Source organism: Spodoptera frugiperda, chromosome 12 (assembly GCF_023101765.2).
Source record: "Spodoptera frugiperda isolate SF20-4 chromosome 12, AGI-APGP_CSIRO_Sfru_2.0, whole genome shotgun sequence".
Lineage (NCBI taxonomy): Eukaryota > Metazoa > Arthropoda > Insecta > Lepidoptera > Noctuidae > Spodoptera > Spodoptera frugiperda.
In genome coordinates, this window is record NC_064223.1 from 8,284,789 (window position 1) to 8,310,731 (window position 25,943).

The 25,943-nt window shown below is 35.4% G+C and overlaps 1 protein-coding gene across 1 annotated transcript in view; it reads left to right on the forward strand.

Annotated features, from left to right (window-relative positions):
• LOC118263161 (zinc finger protein 395) overlaps nucleotides 1-25,393 on the forward strand; it is a 44,248-nt gene extending 18,855 nt beyond the window's left edge. Inside the window, exons 3-8 of the mRNA XM_035574972.2 lie at nucleotides 3,034-3,161; nucleotides 4,309-4,466; nucleotides 17,719-17,816; nucleotides 18,625-18,783; nucleotides 19,088-19,175; nucleotides 19,268-25,393. Of these exons, the coding sequence (XP_035430865.1) occupies nucleotides 3,034-3,161; nucleotides 4,309-4,466; nucleotides 17,719-17,816; nucleotides 18,625-18,783; nucleotides 19,088-19,175; nucleotides 19,268-19,429 (793 nt within the window). The 3' untranslated portion in view covers nucleotides 19,430-25,393. The remainder of the gene's footprint in view (nucleotides 1-3,033; nucleotides 3,162-4,308; nucleotides 4,467-17,718; nucleotides 17,817-18,624; nucleotides 18,784-19,087; nucleotides 19,176-19,267) is intronic.
• The last annotated feature ends 550 nt before the right edge of the window (nucleotides 25,394-25,943 follow it).

The following is a 25,943-nucleotide window of genomic DNA, read 5'->3' on the forward strand; positions in this document are numbered from 1 at the left end:
AAGGGTTGTTTATATCACGCATATTATTTTTTGCTATCAGTGCTAAACCAGTAACACGGTAGCCGGCAACAAGCCGCAAGGTCGTTTTCAATGTTACGTGTGTAGTATGAGCAGTACGGTCGCGGTGCGGAGCGAATGTGTGCACAGGTGCTGCGCGGTAACGCGCACAAGCCTGGTGGGTGACCATGGCAAACTATAAAAACCGATTTCTTTATTTGTGTGAATATAATAAATAGTAGCGCTTGGTCGATGAACTAAGACTGTAGATAAAATGCTTTTATTGACGTCATTGCGACGACACACGATGAAATTTGACTCGGAATGATCACCCGGTGGCATGAGTAAGTCCGGTATCATTTTGATACGTAGTCATTTTACATAATGTTACATAGGAAATGACGTCGCCGCTGACGTGACGCCGCGCCGTGACGCGCCGCGGCGTCGACTGCGCACCGGCCGGTGAACATCCCTATCATCGTAAACAAAAAAACAATGTCACCTCCGTAAGCATCGGTCGTCGTCTCAGGACGATAACGACCCCGTTGTCCGTCAGTTAACCTAGTCGCTCTATACAATAATGAACGATTTCACATTGCACACTGAAAATATTCACGGGATTTCTATTTTAGTACTTCGCTAATGCGTTGAACCGTACATTTTTTACTGTAATAATATGTTCAAGTGACCTACAGTACACCCCTAAAATTATTATCTGTTTTGAATCGGATAACGAACCTACTAGAAGGTCGTCGTGGCGCGAGGTTATTACACCTTGTTCCTAGGGTGCGTTCGTAGGTCGGCTCATCGACTGTTCCAACTGTTTATAATATTTTTACTTCTGAGTAACACTTCATCTGGGATATAATTAGGAAAATCGTTTCGCATCACATGAATAACACAAAACAATGACATTCTACATACGTTTTCAGAGCTCTGTCTACGTTGTACTTTTTATTAAAATAGACGATGCAATTTAGTACATAATTATTAACTATAATTCATTCATACATATATAGCTTTAGACATTAGGCACACACTATGATGTGCACAAGTAACTAAGCAGGCAATAATCTAAGTAGGGGTACACAATTCACATTTCCAATTTACTTCAGCCAAGTAGGCTTCTTTTCTACCAATTTTATAAATGATGGACATTTCAAATACCATCTATATTAATTTAAATTACATTTGTTACTCGTAGATATTTAGCAAAGAGGCTATTTAATAAAAGTGGATGCGCGCGCCGTGTCGCGCCGGTCGGTGATCTTGGCTGAACGCAGCCGCTCGGGGCCGTTTCGTGATCGTCAAGGACACCGACACAGCCTCCCGAAATGAACTCAAGTTCAAACAGGCTTACCTTTTCATAACTGATATAGCATGTCACGAACTCTATATTTACAGTGATCAATAAACCACTGGAATATAAGCACTCGTGAGTACCTACTTGAACGATTTGCGATTTACAAATCATCTGTAAGTACATTTAAAAATATATATTTTAGGCCATGACTGTTATAGCATGATTTTAAAATAGATATAGTTAGTAATACATACTTAATACAACTAGACAGAGCAGGTTATTGGGCCCGGGCGTTCAGTTCAATCGCTGAGCGAGTCGAGTTGAACGACCTAGTACCGTACCTATAAGTTGTGAAGGTGGCAGGGTGATCGGTCAGAGTAAAAGCCTTCGTCCTGTGTGACTCGTTCAAATGTCTATCGCTTGTGGGTCGCCGCCGGTTGCGCAACAGACGCACCCACCCCACGCATCCCCGCGACCTCGAGTCACTTCATGCCGCCATCCCAACATCGCTACTCCTAAGTTCAATAATCCAGTCTAGACTTGTTGATTGTTCAATGACGTGAACCTTTGGCGGTAACCTCGAGCAACATTCGGGAATGCTAGCACTCCATCGCTCTTCCAAACAATGTTTAAAGTTACCATCAATAATGAATCAATCTTAATATAATCAGATAATTTTATCGTAACATATCACGTTAGATTTGATTAGATTTTGAAATAAATAGGAAGTACCTAAAACTGGTAATACAAACGGTTTTTAAATGGTGCCATATATTACGAAGAATGTATCTCAGTATTTAGGTAGTTTTGCGAAGTGGAAAATTAACCAAAGATAAAAAGGATAAAGAAGAATGAAATGACAATTTTATGTATCTAGATTACAGTCACATTATTACCCTGTAAGTTTTCTTACATGGAAAAAACTGAATGTAGTCAATACCTATGTGGATACGCATAGCGTTAACCTACTCAATTAAATTATTAGAAATATATTCAAATGGCATTTATTAGTTACGTATCATAATTATTTTTCCCTGGGCTCGAACTTTTTAACTTTTATATGTTACGCTTGTGATTGCCTTTGTTTTTTTTTTTATATAATTCAGTTTTATGCTGTCTCAATATTTTTATTATTTATGCAATTTAATTAATTAATCGTGAAGTATTGTGGTAGTTGACACAGTTACATGTTATTATGTGTACTTAATTCCTGAAAAAATGTCGAGTAAAGTTGTTCCTGATTTTATTTTACCTCGAAGGTCACGCAAGGCCGTCGGTCTCGAAATGTCATGCGAAGATTTATGGCAATCATTATGTGCAAACCTGAAAGTCTATAGGTCAAATTGATGACGCTGTCAGCATTTGGCAAACGTTTTGCAAAAACAAACTTTGTTTCGGACGTTTTTACTGATGATCACCCAATCATTATCTCACCACCACGTCACACCAGATGTGTTTCCAAGGGGTAGGCAGCTTTACTGATATTAGTTAGTTTTTAGTCTCTAAAAAGTCTTGTGGGAAAACAAGTACCTACTATAAAAATCGTGTACGTAGAATAAATATTATTTTTATTTTACCTTCGTATTTAGTACTTTTTAAGTCCACATAATTATGCACATTCATGTAATGTCATAAAGATATTTTGTTTATATTCATACGAAAAGTTTTTCATTGTCCATCCACCCCAGAAACGACTGCGAAACCAAAAATAACTTTCTTATTGTTTGTTTCAGTTCACGTAAGCGTGGGCCAAGCAGCTCCTGCGACCAAGGCTACGGCGAGCGCGACGAACAGATGAACGAGTGCAATGCTGCCCTCGTGCTGATGTCATTGAGCTGCTCGCCGAACTCACCGCGCCCCAGTAAGTCGCTCGACACGACACGACACCACACGGCACCACAGCGCACACACCATTACCTTTGCATCCACGACTACGCTGATCTGCATCATCAGCACTGGTAGATAGTCAGTTCCCACATTTATTATTACGTCACCTAATCACCTTACTGTTACGTTATGCCATACCTCGACTTACGCACACTACAAGTTGACCGTACTTTTACATAAGACGAGTACCTAATATTACGTATATACACACGTATTTGTAAAATCCAATCTCTACATAATTTCAATTTAAATGTTATCATAGCAGATCTTACCTCGCTGACTTTTTCATGAGGCTATATAGAGCCTTGCATTAACTTTTCCTTGAAAAATGCCTGACAACTGTAGAAGCGTCTTATTAAAATACCTCTTTTAGGCAGTCGTTTAAAAAATGGTGTTAGTGCAAATTTACGGGACACTTAACCATAATACAGACAATTTTAATTTTCGGTTTAGGTATTTTATTCAAACCGGTAGATGCATATGAATACTTAATCAAATCCAAAAACTACTCCCAACTTATTACAAGTATACGTATTAAGAGTCGCCCGGTTGTATTCTGGATAAAATCTGCAAAACGTGGATATCGTCTAGACAGCAGTCTAGACAGTGTCTAGACAGGTATTTGGTGTAACAGCGCTCTCATGATGAGCTTCAACCAAATGTGCTCTAGCTTGACTAGCACATTTGCAGCAACCATTTGTTTTATGAATAAAAGTCGATCTCTAAAGTTAATTATATCCCAGAAATAATTGAAATAAACGGAACATGTTAGTTACGTACATATTTGTAGACAGAGATGGCTCGGGATCCCTTACGTAATAATATTGCTTATAGCTACAAATCAAGACCATTCACACAATCATAAAACTTAACGATAGCTCTAGAGAACAGCAAAAGCGACTGTTCTAATGCGCAAACGCATGTGTGCCACGAGAAAATAACCGTTCTAGTGAGTGAAAGTTTCTGACCAAAGTTCCGTTTCGCAATTTACTTAATGCATTCGAGCAACTTCATTCACTGTAATTTGAAATCTAATATAAAAAAGGACTTAATGAATGTAAAGTATTAAACACAATAGTAGGTAACAGGTATTCCTTATCACAATTTTATTTGTATGACAGGTGGTTGGGGTGATAGATCATCAGTGTCTCCAGGAGCCAGCAGCAGCTCAGACTCATCATGGCGCTCGGGCACACCATCGCCTCCACCGGCCTCTTCCTCCTTCAGCGACGAAGGAATCGCAATGGACTATGAAGAAATCCACCCGCGCAAGAAAAGGGTAAGTCATACATTACAGATCCTAAAGATCGCTCTCTGTAATTTTGTAGCACATTTAAGCTTAAATTGAAATTAGATGGTAACGGTGCAGAAACCAAATTATATAGTATGTCGTGTGGAACGTACCCAGTCGCCAGTACGACTTCAATTAGACCGTGACACACTTCGTAGTCGCTTTCATATTACAAAGACCGCAAGATAAAGAAGATAGTTGGGAAATTACTAGTGTATTAAATAACTGTTTCATCACAAATAGGTAAGGTGTATAGCTTCAGTGGCAAGTATAATTTTACGAAGAATTACTTACACACAAGCTTTGCCCTTAGAAATAGAAAATAAACGGAGTTCGGTAAACTCTTTCTCAAATGATAATTTCTCCATGGTATATGGCATCTTGGGATAAATAATTTATTTGTCCATGTTTATTGGTTACACTGAAAACATCCTACTCTTTGTATTGTGGCACTCAAACCAAAACAATGTGTTTACTGAAAAATCTCATAAAAGATAATAATAATTTGCGCAATAATTGTCCGTTTATTGTACTGCATTACAAAGATGTTGTTTTTATATAAAATCCTTTGTGACGCATAATTCGCTGAGCAATGAGTCAAACTGCACAGATGCACTTCAAGGTTTGCTTGCTCATCGACATTTAAAACAGGAGAACTATGCACTTATGTAATTCCATAGACCGTGTAACAATGTATTTGTGCAACAACAACGTAATTACTTGTATTCAGCCATTCTTTACTCTCATCTATCATCTGATTATCTACGTTATAAAATTAATTTGAAAGTATCTATCCTTTCAACAAATAAAATTAGGTATAAATAAGATATTTGTTATTGTGTCACATGTAAACAGTATTTTTTCTTTGTAGTTTGATGATTACTAAACAAAGTCTAGAAGCTAATCAGCCTCATCGAAACAATAACCAACTAAGTAGCTAGTCATATTCCAAAGTCATGCGTTAGATAAGAAGTCACTGACACTTCATGCACGTCGTTTAGTACATAACATCGGTGCATTATGAGTAGGTACATTGACTACACGTGTCGGACTCTAGTACCTATACATTACGGGTTATCTTTGTCCACATAGTATACTTATATTAAATGATCTATTCTCCTGTCAATGTAGATGGGACATTTAAAATCAACTGGTCACAGTTAAAATATAGGGATTTTCAACACCTACATTACATCATTACAATTGAGCTGGTACAACTGCTGAAAAAAGTTTGTGCTCCTAACCTTCACGCTGTTGTTTAACGGGAAGGATTGGGCACCTTGCATCTAACTTATCCTCAACTCTGACTAACTATGACGAACTATCAATTTAATTATTGATCATCAACTTTTGTGTAAAATAGGTTATTTTATTAAAAGTTAATATAATGTGAATGAGGTTGATATGTGTAGTGCAGCCTCCAATTGCAGAGATATTTCATACTGAAATATACGATATCTATACATAATTATATAAGTCGATAATAAATAGTAAGTACCTACCCATAATATGTAAGTACTTATATAAATAATAATATATTTGATAAAATATTTTAATTTGAAGCTTAACTTTGATTTGTTAGTTATTGCATCGGTCCAATATGGCAATCACATTTACTGCCAAGAATAAAGACTGCAGCGAACATATGTGCATAAAATATATTTTACGATCCACGTGCGCGGTTCACTGTGTCGTACAATGTCAAGGCGCGGCGCAGCGCTCTACGGCCGCAGTTATGCAACACCATTGTAAAATTGACATAAATGTTTATGACTGCGTGAGTGACTACGACCGCAGCCGATAGGTAGTTTATTGCAGGTAGTTATGACGATTCTCCTTACTGGGTTATAAGTATTATTAACACGTTCATTAGAGACAACGCACGACTAGTAAGATTTTACAATAGATGTCATCAACGCATACGTATCTATGCATTTCAAATTATTTTATAAAAGGTATAACGTTAGCTCACTTCATAAAAAATGAGATTTAGTCCTGTGCCTAAAATAGTGCTCTATTTTATCTTTTAATCTTATTTTATTTTATTTACCAGAAATGAAAATTATTTTCGGGAAGAGAATATAATTATAATTTCTTGGTTGACCAACACCAACGTCCGATGAAAAGGTGTATGTAAAAGTCATCTGTCATCAAATGCCCAAGATACAGCGTGTTGTCAATGGTCTTAATCATCGTATAATGAAGAGAACAAAATAGCAAACGAAGCGACGTAGGTACAGTAGGTGTTAGACATTGTATTGGCTTGCGTTGCAGGCCCACGCTCTGTTTATAACCTTGTGTACATATTGTTGGCGGCCAAATGCTTGTGGTGGGCGGACCGGAGACTCGTCGCGCTCGCTCTCCTATTACATATTTTCTGTTCAATTACGTAAGGGCTATTTACTCCCATACAATGAGAAAATCATCTTGATTTTTTTCTAAATAATGATATGTGTAATTGTCGCGCTAATATTAATTAGTTATTTTAGTTATTCAACGGGAGCTCTACCTATATTTATTTTCAAATACGTTAACCGGTGAACTTATTATTATGGGGTAGAGTATACTCGTTTTGCGAAAACTTATTTATCCAATTATCGTCAAAATTTGGCCACATGCGGATGGACGACATACGCAAACGTTAGCCGTTGCTAACAGGCTATTATTGGTGCAACAGAACAATGGCATGCCCCAGACGTGGTGTCGCCGTGCACAATTATGACATAAGCATCGTTGCCAACTGTTCTATCGTTACGTGTATGGGCGTCTATGAATTTTTGACACGGTGTCAAAGGAACTACAAATAAAAGTTTAAAAGTACACAATTATCTCAGTAAATAATACTCCTAAGTCGTAATTCACAATTTATATTGATTATTATAAATAAACGTACTACTCTAGTAATGCACTTCATTGGCTTCTACTTTATCGAATACTTAAACTGTCTTTAATTTTATCAGATACTTAATTCGTAGAGATAATACTAATAAAATGCTCTACCAACTTCGCTTAGCACTTTATCTTGCATCCAAAATATGATAGAAAAGTTGTAGTGGCAATAGCGGAGTAGCAGAGTGGCGAGTCTCGGCTGTTCTTGGATTATCGTCCCTGAGGTCGCCGACCTGGCCACATGTGATCCGTGCAGAACCTGTTCCTGCGCACCACTTACGCCTGCTCGCCACAGCTATTGCCACCTCCTATACCTAAAAAAAGCAATCTATACAGAAGTTAGATCCAGTTTGGTCCATTTACGTGATTACACAAGATCTATTCCGAAACAATTGCATTGTCTTTTATGGCATGTAGCTCGATAGTAACTGACGTGTTCACTAGTTGCATAGAATAAATATAACTGGATGCAAAATCTCTTGTTACCGAGCGCAAGAGCTTGACGTCAGCTGGCAGACCTTGACGGAGGACATAGCTATTAGAGCGAAGCAAGGCTTTGCCAGCATTCTGCATGCAATGCGAATTTTAATAATTATTATTACTTATTCTAGTCTTGTCACCATACCTGTACAATATGATCTACCTGGATACGTTTATAATTCATAGCACTGCTTAGACGAAAATCTATAATTTGAACATTAAAAATATGATAATATAGTGATGTTCCGAAGTTGTGGTTGCAATCTTTGTGCATATGAACTCACAAAAATAAAAACTCACATAGCGAGAATCATAATAAAATTGTGAGTAAATATTTATCGGTTCTTATTCATTAGAATTGCCAACACAGACACAACTTGCTGTTGAAAATGTATTCGATCAGAATACCATTAACTGACAAGTGAACATCAAACAAATAGGTAGGTACGCGTCAGCTGATAACATTTTATCTGTCTTCGTCACATGATTTTGTATTTTTTCATTGTGTAGCCCTACACAGCTAGTTGCGCAGTACACGAGCCGGTCCACCTACCGCGCTGACGTAGATGTTCCACCACCCCGCCGAGCGCACCTATCTATAATCGCGTTGCATCATAGCGCTTGCGCACTCTATGTCTATACGCCGCGCCGGGCCGGTACCTAATTACCTATGCATGATCCCAAATAATCTTATATTTCTAAAACATATAAATGCATAACACGGCTTTGAATGAATTTAAACAAAGAAATTAATGTTTAAATATCAGTTGAAGATTGAAAATATCAGACACTTCGTAGGTATCTGTCTTATTTTGATATGTGAATACGGAAATATCAGTGCTATGTGAAGTCGCTGCATATAAAACTTATAATAGAGTCGTCATACTGCCGATAAGGAAAATCGAGATATGGAGTGCATGCACACAACACTTAAATTTGCACGAGTTTCATTATTGGCTATACACGTGTGACCTCGGATATGCAATAAATTGCCATAGCGGCGCTCGAGATCAATAAACAAACTCTTTACTTGCAGGCTTCCAGCACAACGAAATGCTTAACGCTTTTGTTGCAAGTAGACCTACCTGACCAATAAGTTTAAATTCAATTACCTATATCTAATTAATAGTTTATAAAATATCTATAATTGGCGTTATTAAGTATGCATGTAGACACCTTAAGAAGGTAATACCTTTCTAGAATATTTTCATAAGCTATTCGTGTCGTTCATCTTTCGAACAATGGTATTATAGATAGCATTAATAAACAAAGAGATTGTTTGCACATGTAACTGCTGAACACACATCTTTAGTTTATATTTTTCTATTTTCATAAATGTATTTCTTTACAAAAGCTATATTTATGTACACGAATGGTTTTCTTTCATTAGAAATTCACTTAAAAAAAATACCATCAAACAAGTTTTTGTTCTGCCGATGGAAACAAAAACTGCGAGCAAAGCGGTGACAGAAATGATATTCTTGCAGTACATGTAGGTACGTGCTTTAGTGAAGGTCGCTTTATCGCGTACCGCTGATAAAATACGCCAATCGTTATCTGCAAAGGCGTCGAGGTGACTTCCGTATGTCGCTCACGGCCACTGTTCGTGCGTAGTTACTTATTAGACAGAATCCTCCGAAGTTATGTTTACCTACTTCGAGATTGAAAAGAATAATTTATTTTTAACATGACATGAAATTAGTAGGTAACACAATATACTTTAAAGTACAGTACAATACTTATCTATTAGTGATACGAATTATAACAAAATATAGTCCTCACATAAATATTGATAAAAAGTAAAAGAAGCGTGTAATATCTTTGGGTAAATATCTACGTAAGGGTGATAAGGGTGGACAAAAGATAGCTTATTGTTGGCGATGACACGGGCTTGTCAAACCTCACGTGAGTGCAAGACGTCGCGCGTGCACAACGTGACCATTGCTTACCAACACCATAATAATGATACATAAGCAGTATAGTCTTCGTTATCCTTGAAGGCAGAAACTTGTTCACTTATTCACATTGTGCTCCGTTAGATAGCTGTCCGAAAACATACGCGACGTGCGTGTTATTTCAAGGCTCATGTTGCATTATAACAACTTGCTGTTGTTCCAACGCAAATGATATTCCGACCTTCAAGTTCTATATTTAAAACGCGGAAGACCTCGCTGTACTAGAAGCGCGCGGATCACTCTCCACTCAATAAACAGTTATTAGCTGGTGTAATGTTCTGGACACTTTTGTCACTATGCTTGGTTTAAAACATTATAATTAGCATAATTAAATTAATTATTAGGATAATACAGTTAGAATAATTATGATAAAAAGAGATAATACTTTTCATTGAATAGGAGCATTCGTGACTAGTGTTGGTCCATAGTTGGACCATAGTGTTGGTCTAAATAACTGACAAATCTCACTCAACACGCATATCCGCTCAACACAACTCGTCACACGTGTCATATTGTCAACCAATTACGCGTTAATTCAAAACACATTAGGTAAGAGCAGCACTGTGATATAACAGTCGATAACAGAACATTCACGCTCCGGCCGTTGCTAACGCTATCACGGTTTACATCAGTCCGCTGCGCGCGAGCATAATGGTCGTTACAACGTCACAATGTCACATAGGACCATGTAAATACAATTAGGTATAAGTTTGAAATTGACGCAAAAGTATGATTTAGAATAAATTAATAGATGAGACATTACAAACGAGTGATTATTCTTTTCCTCCTTCTCTTTCCTAATCGTTTAAACCCAAATACTTCGATAATTAATTAGTTTATTCGATTCATGACCAACATACAGCCAACAAAACGGGTAAATAAACTTGTTAACTAAATATTGTGTATTTGAAATAATTACGAGTAATGTGATTACGGTATCAATGTAGGTCATGCATATAAAATTCCCGAGTGGCAGACTTATTCAAATATCCAAAATACGAATATTTAGCAAAATGTAAATATATAGATAAAGCAGTCGGGTAAAGAGTTTATATTACGTTGTTGCATTTTATGATGAAAAAAGGAACAATTAAAAAGAAATAAACAGAAGTATTTAATAATAGTATGAATTATCTAAATCATTTATAATATATTTTTATATTTAACATAGGTACTTGTAACTTCAGTGATTTAACCAAGTCTTGTCAATGAATAGTTGAATTTTAGTTAGCATTCGTAAAAGTCACGAAACAACAAAGGCGTTCTATTTCAGGAACCGCGTCTGAGGACTGTGTTCAATAAATTATTGATCGAATAACTGGAACAGTTGCATTAATATATAGCCTATGCAACTAGGTAAGTTGGTCTTGGTAAAATGGAATAGTGCAATAGTTACGTAAGTTACCATACTATGTGTACAACATGTTATTTTATAAGAACAATAATAATTAGGTTTATGCGACAGTAAAGATTGTTGTCATTGCTTTGGAAGCAACTATCGCTTATGTTTCACTAACATACATTTTTATTTTTAAATATACTGTAATTCTAAACAATGTCTCAGGCACAGTATACCGGCCACTGCACGAACTTCAGTGTTGTTGTCGCTCCGTCTCGCTCTTCGGGTCATCGCCCTGACACCACACAACACAACTCCCTCGTTCTAATAACCCTGCGCACATCACTAGGTTATTTTATCATTTATGCAAAATTTCGTCACTAATTAATTATAAAATTTATTAAAAAAAAAAAAGCAAAATTGCGATACCAAGTTCATGCACCTATCCTGGCGACCTTGGTGCGGTCAAAAACACCGCCCAAGACATTGACCAGTATCCGACGGGTACACCAACACCAGCTGCGGTTACGGTCATTATGGATGTGTAACCACATTGGGCAATTATTTCTACCACCTTGCACAATTTAAATGAACAAAGGAAGTGCTACAGTTACGATTTTGCGTGCAACACGACATTCAAGTGGGTGGCAACAACTTAATTCATTTTGCACAAATGCCTATTGCTACTTTTATACTCAGTGATAATAATGGTATATCCAGCGTTTAATTTTCATGATACAAACACACGTCACGACAGCATCGCAGTGTTGCGTCGTAGGATAGATAGATAGATAGAAGCAATGCGTTTTTTTAACCGGCATTGGCAGGGCAATGACACAGCGACCGGTTCACTGCCCGTTCTTGACAGTTCAAATGTTTACACTTGGGTTTTAAATCTAGAAGGATCCCTTGCATTTCACTCATTTCACTTCATTTTATCTTACTATATTGGAAATTGTTATCGAACCAAAATACTTGTACTATATAGCTACTACAAGTGTACAAATGTAGGAGATCTTTGGTCTTCTTAATTTGTCAGTAATATTGATGCATTTGTGAATTTAATGCATATCCATAGACATGCACGTAAATCAACATAAATAGTGATAGAATGATATACCACACCTATGTATTTGTAACGTAGAATATCACCGGCTGGAACAATGGCATGACGAGTTCATCAGACGCGATAATGAGCAGTCCCGTGGGTTCAACAAACTCCTCGTTCCACAAAATAATGTATATTGCGATGGCTGATTGTTACGCCAGATTCCTCGAGCTTTCCAATCTTTTAATACCCTTAAAATTGTGTAGCAAGCGTTGAACAACTGCCAATTTTTGCAACGAAGCTATGAATATGAACACTGATAACCGACTTCATTTAGAAGAACATTATGAAAGTATTTTTTGTACTATCAAGTTTTTTTAATGTCCAGCCAAAGACATGAAATTATAGTTATTTAGTGACAGTAATTATTTTCCACAACATATTTATAGTTTTAATTGGCTGGTCCTGTTTCACAAGAATAAAAAGTGAAATGACTGCAAGTTAGAACCTGTAGGGGTCGGTGACCAAAGAAGTGGCGCCGCGGCTTTACACCGATTGGCGACTGCTCCACGCGTCTGATTCATCATTTTCACCACCACCCGAGAGCTTTGTGGACATGACTCATCGAATCACTGTACCATCCAGCTAAACAATACAAAACTAATATTACAATGCTCGCTATAAACAAAAATATTATCTGCAAAATAACTACTGTGTTCTCAGATCGACCTAATTTCATTACCAAGCTGGAGTATAAGGATGACGCACATTTCCACGCAGCCGACACACGACAAGTGACGATAATAACCTTTGACCGTTTGCCTAATTGGTCGCGTGGTCACACATTGTAAATTATAGACCATTTTGTGGCACTATCAATTACCCATTACATTATTGTAATCTGAATATTGGCAGATATTTTTTTAAACTACATATACATATTGATTGTTGTTTTTATTAAATCTTAAAATTATTCAATAATTCAAGTAACACTAATTCAACTCGTTTCTCACAATGAGATGAGGCGAACGAACGCTGCGTAGTTTCTTGCCGCCAGTCGTTTTTTCATGTGTTTTACGTCCACATTCTGGAGCGTGTGTGTGTTGGCGTAGGTAGGTTGTGTGAAAAACATAGTGATGAGGGTGTAGCACCCGCACACGCCGCGGGCGGGGTGCTCGTCGAGGGGAATGTTTTGGACCTGAGTTCAATGCATTCGCGTCGCCACCTGTAGAACATAGCTCTAACAAACTTAAGGCTATTTTTATAGTTGTTTTGGACCTGCCTGATCAACATTACACACCGCAATTTTTTTTTTTCGTTTATCAATAATACTGGATTGGCAACTTTCATTTCCCACTTACAAAGCATTTTATTGTAAATGAAATATTTAGGTTAATTGCAAATAAAATAAATTTAAGCATACTAAAATTCTACTGTAATACGTGAATTGTCACTAAACAAGTTACTATGTTTCATAAAGTACACTCGCTGGGGGGTCAAATATGACAACAAAGTTCCGTACCATTTCGTCGAACAGTAAGGGTAAAACCATTGGCAGTTCAGTGACCTGCCATTCTCCTGGTTGTCCCTTGGCTTTATGGGGTGCACTCCGCGTGCGCTTTCTCGCTCGTGCATCGGCATCGTGCTATCTCATCTAATTTCTTTGCGACAAGCTAATAGTTAAGCTAACAAAGAAAAATATCTAAGAATAGGTAAGAGAATAAGCAGACCCAGTTAAGTACGTTCAAACTAGATAGTATCGAACAAATATTATATTTGTTATTCCAAACCATAAATTATAGATTTAGATAAATTCACAATAATTATTTATTACGTAACCTTTTTTGTTGTTCACACGTGGAGTTGCAAAAACTCTGATAATCTTATCTTTATGTTTACGGAAATGGTTTGCGGAAACGGTTTTTGTATTTTACTTTTTAAACAACTCTATCACTCAATGAGACTTTTATTTATAAACTTGCAAATTGTGGACAAAGCTTGTTTTGAAACATAACCATCAAGCATAGCCACGTGAGGATTTAGCTGTGTATTATGCACGTTACTTTTGGTAAACTGTTTATTGAATTAAGATGTTAATTTATTTGAATGTATCTAACGTTCAAATAAAGATCTAATTGACATGAACTTTGTTTTGTTGACAATTTACATCACAATATGTACGAAATAAAACCAAAACAAAGCTTGTCCTGGCTGTCAGTACTGGCCTATATCATCATATTCAGAATGACCGTCGCAATAGACGCGCATCTCACAAACACCGCACAAAAGTGCCGGCTGGTAACACGCAGCCAGTAGTAGGCAACGCAACATATCTCGTTAAATGGCGTCTTCCTCATTCGCTTCGTTTCTAGAGCTAGAAGGAGATGACACGAAAACAACTTATCTGGCACTGTTAAGAGCTATGTGTGAGTTTGTGTGTATGTATGCGTATCTGTGTCTGTAATAAGGAAGGTCAAGCGGATGAAACGGGCTTAGTATGTATACTCATGGGTAAAAAAGAGACGCAATGAAAACAAATCAATATCATCATCTCTCGGCGTTTTGCGATGGAAAGAGACAGCGCAATAACAAACCGGCATTTTGTGCCGGCATATTCTATGAGGAAGAGCTATATTCCAATTTCAACTGTATTACAACTGGATATGGTATAATTTTGTCTGCCATAGAGTTGTTTACGGACTTGAACAAGAACGCAGTCAATTTATATTTTCTTGCCCGTTTGCTTTTAGGTAGGTAGACTCATTTAACTAACGGCAAACCGGTATTATTGAATCTATGTATGGATAATATAAATGCCGATAACCAACAATGGAAACTATTCAAATAAGATTATTGTATTTATAAAAAACTCTTTTTCACAAATAATTATGCGTATCTATTTAGTCGAACGACTAGATTGATACCTATAGTTATACGTGTTCTCTATAAAACACTTTATTACTATGTCAACATAATCGTGGCAAATTGTAACGGAACATAGTAAATTATAATTAAGATATACTGAAACTATTAAGAGAACAATGTGATGAGATCAGTGTTTTATATGAAACTGCATAGATAGGTAGCTACGTCGTACAACTGCACACTACTGGCATCGACTACTGCATTGCACACGTAGAACTGAACTGGCACGTGTAAGCGTGCCGACGACACACAAAGATAGAACTAGGGCTATTCTGAAAACACATTTATGGCTTTTCATACTAATAAATATAACATACTTTTTGCAAATACAGTAGAACTCCAATTATCCGAACTCCGACTATCCGAATCGCCGATTATCCGAATCACAAAAATTGACAAAAAAGTCTAAGGGCGCTATTATTCTCCCCCCGCGAAGCCAGTGTTTGTCAAGTCTTGACTTGACTTGTCTTAACTTGCCGTTGTGCCTACGCTGACTTCCCCCGCAATTTAATTCAATAAAAAAATAGTGCAATATCAAAACGTAGCTTTTATTCTCTTCAATGGCAATTTTTTTGAAAAAATCCGATTATCCGAATATTTGATTATCCGAATGGGTCCCGGTCCCCATTAACTCGGATAATTGGAGTTCTACTGTATATACTAGTGACGATAACACCGGTTGACAACAAAATTGTGTTATTATTTTTCCAATTATAATAGGATTGTAAATACCATTTTTAAATTATACACAAACTACGTTCTAATTTAAATTAGCAATTTTTCTTTTCTTTTGTTCCTTACTTCCAAACTAATATTAATTTGGTGTCAGCCCTGATTCATAACCAGATTTCACTGAATAATAGTATTTTACGTCAAACAATTGGCACCATCTTTTCACGACCCTCTAATAGTGATACAATATTTTTAATTTCCTTTACACATTAGAAATAAAATATTTTAATATTTCAATCGCTTAGGAATAAAATAAAATAGCTATATATTGTACGAAACGGACACTAGCAAGCACACGCCAGTAAGTACGCAATCATCACAAACAGTGTACAAGCTGATAAAACAACGAATTTGAAAAAAGTATATCAAAGCTTTATCAAACGCTGAAAGTAGGTCAGTGGTGCAGCACAGGGAGGGAGGCGCCCTCCTGAAGTAAAACACGCGCACCGACATTCGATCCACACTCCCCTCGTCCCGCACCAAGGGAAGGTGAAGCTATATTAAAATAAACTATAGATACCTACTGTGCCAACACAAGGAACTGATACGTTCTTGTAGATCTTACTATTTTATATAAATTGATTCTTCTTGTTAGCAGCCAATGTTGGTTTAGAAGTAATGTTATGTAAATATTATCGTACTTTTACATCGTCGTAAAAATCCTGATGTCTAAAATCAAATTAGTTTCAAAACAATTTTTATATATTAACATTTTTGGCAAAATGTCTATATAAAATTAGTATCAGGCTCTAGTATTGATTTTTTATCAATCAACGTATAAAAGCTAATGGTAACTTATAAATTATTTTTTACAGATACCCCTTAGACACTAGAACTAGAACTCTAATATTAAACGAAACCCTGAAATGCATATTATGTAGCATACCTACCATATTGATTGAGTTTGAATTAAACAAAGAAGCGCAACCTTCATACACCACCCTTGGCCCTGGTGCTGCGACCCAGTTCGCGGACTCTACCCCTCCTCCTGAACCACCATTTTGCACTCCCCGGACTACGGTGCTCCTCTACCTCATTCCCCCGTGACCTAACCTACTTTTGATTGCACTTAAAATAGCTATGCTGCCAGATCTGACCCAGAATATTTGACTGTAAATCTAAATTTAAAAAAAAACATTTGTATAAAATATAATTCGATAATTTTAAGAAGTATTGACTAAATCAATTAATCACCTATGCATATACAAGTAGGTATCAACGGTAATTACAAACAGACATAATATATAATGGTTCCATCATACAGAAAAATGTTTTTTATCCTCCGTTAGGTTTCGGATATAGCTGAATAGATTAAACGTTACACCACTAAGTATAATGTACCGTTGAATGTATATAGCCCAACTCTGGCTCAAATAATGTGGCATTGAGCAGAAGGTCGATGCAGAAACTTTGGCAAGCCACGCCAACTGCGGCCCTGCGTGTATTTCGTCACGGTCGGTTCAGTAACATGTGTAAATTTAGTGAAGTGGAAGCTACTTCAATAGTTTAAAGTTAACAGAATTTTTGTTATTTTGATGCACATCTATATGCGTAGACCTTGCAGGCAATTTAAAATCACTAGCATTTATGCAGCACTTGAGAACCGCTTAAGCTCATTACGGAAACAATTCATACAAACTAATCAGCATCACATAAAACCCACAAAGAGAAAATATGTTCTAACAATGCATGATGTCGTCACGCTTTGTACGAAGCGTGGCGCTTACTTGGTGAAGCAATGTTACCAGCACCGCGACGCGTTTTGTTCGCAAGGCCACGACCTAGAGTTGCTTCCGTCTCCACTACAACATCGCTCTTCATAAAATCGGTACAAGAAACATCATTTTCTAATTATAACTATTATTGTTACAGATAAACAGCGTTGTGTTTGTATGTACCTGGCGAGGATGCACATACAGCACAGATACTTGCACGGCTATTGAAGCACACATTAGAAACACACATTTGGGGTAAGTAAGAAAAGTTGTTTTTCTACTAATAAATATTATTTAAATTGTAATATCTTTATAATACACATGTATATGTATATACCGGTAGTGCTGCTAGATTTACCTAGCAAATTAACTCACAAATAGTAGAATGCAACAGTCACGTGTAAAAAGGTCACGTGCGTCAGCTACTGCACGTGCTAGGTGCAATAATAATTGCGCAATGCCAACAAGCCAGCTGGCAAGGTTACAGTCTGAATGCATCTACAGATGCATGTTAGCAAGCATTTTACTTCCTGATCAGTAGAAAAGATTTAAAGAAATGTAAGACATAAAAGAACTAACATATTTATTTCAAAGTTTATTTATATTTTATGTATTACCATCAACAAAAATAATGCTGAGTAAGACCTTGATGTCTACAACACAGTAGTTAGCATAAAGTAGTTAGAAAATACAGAAAGGCCGGCCCTTGGTGACCCGGAAGCAACGAGGCTTCGCGACAAGGTTGCTCGCAACAATCCCGCCAGCGCGCGCAAGGCCATTCGACAACGCCCGCAGCCCACTACTTACGTAACGCTGCCCTACTATGTTCTTATAACCAATGATACAATACCTACACTTTATTTAATGTACTTATTTGCAATGCAATTTGCAAGCCTATTTACTTTATATACGAAGGATTACGTAGGTATCACAGATTCTACCAACATTACGTAGTTATGTAATTATTAATATCTACGTAAACTAAAATATCATAAAATCTACGTAGATATTTAATGCACACACTGACCAAAATGTCACTAATTATGAATTACTCACTTTACAGGCCAAAGAAAGAGGGCGATAGTGACCATGAAGAAGAGTTCTACTACACAGAGAGGGAGGTGGCCGCCCCTGCACCGCCACCCACACTCTCCCACCGAGACATGTGTCGCCCACCGCATGAGGATCCTGAATATCAACGTCAGCTAGTAGGCTCTTTCAGGTATGTATCACATACATAAATATACATCATGTCTTCGGATACAATTGTTTTCTTTACCGATTTCAAATTTTCATAGAAAAGTCAGTCAATTCCTTGAAAGCAATCTTATTACGGTCTACTACCGTCACCAGCCAGGCTTAACTTATCTTATGACTAACTAAATCACTAGAACGGTTTAAGAACATCGAATTACATAAATAAACATCTTATCAAAATCCTATTTTTAAGTATGGTAACTCTTTTACTAGCATTCAATTTAACTGATTTTAATATACGAAGGTACATGATTGTATTATTTTTTCAGACAAGGATTACTGTCTACTCTGCAGCAAGGGACTGGGCGGTCAGTAAACATTCCTGTAACCCATCACTGGGTCAATACACATTCGCCGGTAAGCGCTACAATCATTTATTAATAATAATGAGCACTGTTATAAAAAAACCTTAGATTTTATAAATACTAAACTTATTTATAATTTTGCAGAAACATATGCGGCTATCTGCAGCGAATGGATCACCGAGTAGTCCAGGTCGACGACCACGTTCAGATAACAAGAAATGTCGTAAAGTATATGGAATGGATCAACGTGATCTCTGGTGCACTCAGTGCAAATGGAAGAAGGCATGCACGCGTTTTGGCGATTAGCGGTCGCGACGCTCGCACGCATATGCGCGGGCAGGGCAAACAAAATGAACGCAGAGTTGTATTATTGATACATCTATTTACCCAGCATAAAATAAAATATGACAAGACATTCGCGGTAAGCGAGAACTGTTCCGCGATTAACTCGTGATTTAAGTATAAGAAAATTTATATTATGAATCAAAGTTTTTATTTATTATAAGCAGAGACAGATAAATTTACATATATTGGATAAAAATTAATGGAGACATATTTTTGCTCTTTGTATGTGGCTCGTGTTTTGACTGCTGCATAATGGACATTGCCCACGTATTTTTGTAGCGCAGTAGATTCGCCTTAATTGTGACGTAAATGTGGAATGCAAAATCGTGTGACGCTCTTGAGCGGAGACTGTGAATATTAGAATATAAGTAGCTGTAAGTTTAGACTGAGATGAATAACGTGTGAAACCATTTTCCTCGACGAACGTTGACAATGACAAGTAATTTTAATAATTACTGGTGATATTACGATGGCTTACTACTAGAAAACCCGGTGTTGATAATGTTTAGATTGAATTTTATCATTTAACCGTGAAATATTGGCCAATTCCGTCCACATTTTCGAATGTGCAGCATCGATTATATCGACCACACGTCGTTCGGGATAATGTTTTCACACCATTTCTACTATCTACAGAGTATACCATTGTATGCTCTGTCGTTCGACAAAATGTTGTCGAAAATACTTCAGTGATATAATAAATCACTAAATATGAAATGTATATTGACTGACTTATTAGATGATAATAAAATATAATATATGAAATTAGCCTAGTAAGTTATCTCAGATTCGACGAAAAGACTACTAACATGTTTAGACTTAAAATTTTTATGAACATATCTGTGTTGTATACAATGATGGTCCTACTAGAACAAGGAGACAATACTCAAAAGATGCCAAGCGCATCAGCGGCGCGGGAGCTTTCCATTGTGGTATTACCAACGACACCTTTGCGTTGCCGTATAAATTTTATAGAACGAGTACAAGCATGGCTATGACGTCCAGAGAAGGGAAAGATATTGAAGGGAACATCACACTGTACAATGTGAATATGACTGCACATTTTAGGAATCATTAGAACGCGACGTTCCTACGCCGACACTGTGGCCTAATGTAAACGTCGTAAAAACACTTGGGACGAGAATTGGACACACTAGTGTCTTCGTATACCTCTAAGCAGACTGAATGATGACAGTCTGAAAAGTATAAGCAACATCTACCTATACGTACAGATTTGGAGTGGAATGAGTAATGACGACGCAGAAATGCGAAGGATTGAAAGAAAGGGATGGCGATTGCGAGAACTGCAATATTACTTTTAAGTATTACTGAATTAACATGTAAATAATAATTATACTATAGAGAATTATATAAAGATATTATTCTGTATCTACCTATTTAAAAATTGAAAGCAATCTTTGGGTGTGTACATAGATAAAGTATAAATATTATTATTGTTACTTAATGTGATTGTTTAAATCGAACTTTTGTACGGCTTCGTAATAACGAGTTTATAACTTGTAGATGTAAGGCACAGTAATTAATTTACAAGAACCGCGATTAGTTTTGTTTCGTCACCTACATCACGGCATAGTAATAATTATTTTTGTTTGACAGTTACCAAGGTTCGTTGTTGTTGGTTGATAGGTAGTTATGGTTATAAGTAAAAGAATCACAAAATGCTTATATTACTAAAATAACAGTACGAAGTTTACAAATACTCCGTGTTATACCATAGGTACCTATGTGCCTACGTATGTAAAGTAAAAAATGTGCCAATCGTAAATGATACAATCACTGTGAAATCAATATTAGACTATTTTACACGTAATGTGTTCATGTGTGAATTAATGTGCAATCGGAGCTATTTAGTAATATCGGTGCTGATACAAATAACGCACATACAGATAATTACCTATGTACCATGTTCCAAGACTATTTGGTTTTATAAAAGTTATTAAAGTACGAATATCTACTGATATTTAAAGTAATGTCCATATACGTAAAAAATATATCATATTTTTTAATCTCATCCAATACAATGTATATCAAATTATTTTAGATCTGATCATCCCAAATAGAATAATTATCTAAGCCCACAAAGTGTGAATGTTTTTTCTTATTACTTATGGAAAAAGAAATCATTGCAATAATTCGTAGGTAAGTAAAGAATGCTTATATCGCAAAACGAAAAAATGATATTTTGCCTATTTTTAAATTAACTTAAATTTTCAAGAATCACATAAACAGCGCATCTTGCCACAGCATACCTAATTATTTTACAGGTGCTTTATTATTTTCGATATAACTTGTATATTTGGATATTGTGCTATCATAATAATTATGTTACGTGATGTACCTGTAAGTCTTACCAAATATAAAATTTCATTGCAATATTGGTTGTGAAAATGATAATGAAGTTGTCATTCATAAATAGCAAAACACAAACGCTCGACGCAATGAAACTCCGCGCTTTCCAGACCAAAAGATCACCTGTAGTCGTAAGCAACAACTCAGCTAGCGATTTGACAACTGCCATATTGTAAGAATCTAGAATTAAACTGCAGCTTAGATTTTAAACATAGCTCTTAGTTGTATTTTAAGTTGAAGTCATAATAATAGTATTTAATAATGTTAGGTACAATACACGTATTACGTATATTTAGTTAATGTTTGTTATTTCACACAAGTGAATGTTTGTAAATAATTTCAGCTATTATTACAATCATTGATCAATGACATCTACATATTTACGTTTATAATTTTCTAAATTGTCTCTTTCAAGGCCCGTGCATTACTAAATATTCATATTAAAGGGAGGTATAGCCTCAACGCGGGTAAAATTAAACATTTTGTAGTATTCTCATAAATTACAATTATAAATATTCGTTGGGGTCCACAGAACGCCACATGGCATGCTAGTTTCATATTTATGCATAAATACGACGCCGATCTCAATTTACTTTCGAAGCTACTAGAGTTATGTTTAGGAACATGATATTTCATAGATCATTTCTTATTTTATACAAATTGTAGAGGATTTTTTTAGTTTTTAATTATTTTTAAATAAAGACACTTTATTTATTAATGACTAAGTGGTTTGTAAATATTTTTACGTAATTTACTAATTTATTTAGCCAAAATTTTTGCTCAATTTTATATGCACTCAACACCAAAGTCATAATACTAACAAGAAACTACATATCAGTACAAAAAGCATAATTGAAACGGTAATTAGGATATTTTGTTCGTACATTCAGACGTTCACATGTCTAGGGCTATTCTTGTTAACCACATATAAGTACCTATTGCACAGGATTTTTTTTAAAGCATATTACAATTAACTTATTGTGATACCTATTTTTGTATGTAACATCTACGTCAAAAATGTTAAAAATAAAATAAGAAGTAGCCCAAAATAGGCAAGTGATCAGCTAAATAATTTGGTTCAAGTTCAAACTAACAAACAACATTGACACTCCAAAACAAGTACCTACCTATTCAGTCAATTGTTTTTAGTTAATGACATGCTCATTTTTTCTTGTATTACTTATTGAACACAGTACATTTTTGTAAATATGTAATAAATTCACAAATTAATAATGTTTATTTATATTGATAAGTACCTGGTAATATGCGAGAACACAACGTAATTGTTAGAACTATGGGTACTTATAATCCTAAGAATCTGACGATGTATTAATATATAATTAATGACACTGTAATAACCATGTTGTACCTTCTAGTTGAGTAGCATATTTACTTAAAATTATTGTATAACCTTTATTCTAAATAGTGTCTTCGTGAATTTAGATTACTTCACATTTTCATTATATGTTTAGTGCCCTTGTTGTAAACTAATTCAGTTAAAGTTATGGTACCTACCTACACCTACATAGCTAGCATGTGTATTATTATCTACACTATTTACATTAATAGTATGTTTATCATAGTTTTATGTCACTATTACTTCACTATATTAATATACATACAGTACGCGTCAAAAACTTTCCTTTTAACATAGATGTGCACTAACATGCGCACACACAAGAATGGAGTTAAACTAGCGTCGGAAAAATTAAAACACGGCACCCTACTTCGTAGTGGCAGTCTTTGAAGCGTATTGTACAATATTGTGTTATATTATTGTAAATTGTTTAATCTTAATTGTATATCATTTTAACTATTTTAAAACCTACATATTTAATTGAATGTTTATCCTTTATGTATTTTGCAATTCCAATGAAGTTTATATTATTTTATGTGGGCAATTATAGTTTATAAAAATATGTCTCCTGTTTTAGTAGGTACCGAATTAAGTACTTTATTCATATAGATATTTTTGACGTGTCCGATAGTAGCTACTACACTCAGCTTTTTATTTATGTAACAACTAGTCGACAACGACAAAATTATTCTTATACATACATCCAGAAATGACCATTAAGTAACAAATGTACTACGTATGTGCGTAGTATGTTTTATATACTGCGTTACTTCATTAGTTGTTGTGTATAAAAGCAATAATTTGGAAGAAAAAATGTCATAAAAATATTTTATATATCAGCGCAAACTAAACAGCGTCTTGGAGTCTAAACATTATTATTATTAGCGTAGGCATATTTTACGGGCATCACTGACTAGGTACTAAATGTTAAGTATCACGGCTAATTGCCATTTCTACAAGTTGTTTAAATTCTGATGATAAATCTTTAATTTCTTCCTCAAGACCATGGTATCATGTTATAATAACCGCTCGTGTGCATTCAATACGCTAGTGTCTCAAGTAAATGTTTGTCGCTAAGGTCCTACTGAAAGTATGGACAGATAGATGTGAAACCTTAATAATTTTCATGATACCTTCTTCATATACTTGGAAGCCTAGACAACAATCGCACAGGAAAATTTGTACATTCCAATGTCAAATATATGCAATTAAACAAAGATAAAATAATACAAAGATGAGGTGTTACATTATTTTAAAATGGTTATGTGGCTTATAATAAGTGTACCTAACAGTTACAAGGAGTTACTTAAGCAATTGTTAAGCCAGTATGTATCAAATTTATATAAATATCAATATTACATAGGATTCAGAATCATGAAGTATCTAGTTTCTTGTTAAGAGCCGGTGGATACATCGATACGTCGTTATTAATGGTTACCAATAGTTTTAAGGTCGCAAAATGATCAAATGTGTTGATTAATTATCTCTCGATAGATATTATATGTACGTATTCAGTTATCAATATCACAGCAGTTTGTTAGTGTCCTGTCAGCTCCAGTTCATCATAATAACTGTCTTTGACTTGGTTTCTGTGATTATTTACCGCCAATGTTATTGCATGGTCGCGACTAGCTGGCAGATATTCTACTGTGATATTAATGATTTTATTTATTATTTTCTAAATTATTATTTATAACTTTAATGTTGAATGTGAGCATGTTATATTTTACTGAGAAGATCTTAGATTAGATGATGTTATCTTTATATTGTATCTAATGTAAAGGTCCAGAATGTGTTCCATATTGATTTAATATTGATAGTTATAACAGTTATATAATTAAATGTTTCTGTTAATAATTTGAAAATGATATTGTAAAAAATATTGAAACAGGATGAATTATTATTGTACATCACAAAACTGAACAGCTAGAATAAACCGCAATTTGAGCTCTCTATCTGTAATGTATAATATTGCATTTCATAGCGGACTACATTTGACTGTGAAGTATTGTACCTATCTAATAAATATATCTATCAACAAAATAATGTTAAACAGTTTAATGAAGTATATGTATATTGAAAAATGTTATTATTTTATTACATGCTACTTCAAGTAGACTATTTGCCTGAATATACCTCAATAAGTTTAGTATGAATTTTGTGTGTCTTGAAAAATATATTTCAATTATTAGAATCAATGTGGCATTATTTTTCCGATCCCATTTTAAATCCTATATAGTATGTATATAATTATTCACCATTGTTGCACGAAGTTTAGCAGAGATCACACTAACTGTGAATCAATTTTGAAAACTCGAGAAACCAACCAAGCCCTGCTGGACAAAAATTGCAAAAGTCATGCATGCAGAGTGTATATGACACTTTTGAACAAAGCAAATAATAAAGAAATGCTAGTGATTAGTCAATATTTATAAATTACTTGTCTACATAATTTATGAATAATAAATAAATGAAGTAATCAGTTGCCGAACTATATAATATTCAACATAATTAGTAACATAAAATCTTATACATTTTAATTGAAACCTTCAACCACTGTAGATCCTTTAACTGAGTTCCGTCAAATATTACATGGGCCAGAACATAGCTAAAACTAGCTGACCTGGCAAACTTTCGACCGCATCAAACATTTTGTTCTAGCCTTTCAAACCTTCCTTGGACTTTCACAAATAATAAGCCCAATTGGTACACCCGATCTAGTTTTAGCGAGACTAACGAACAGCAATT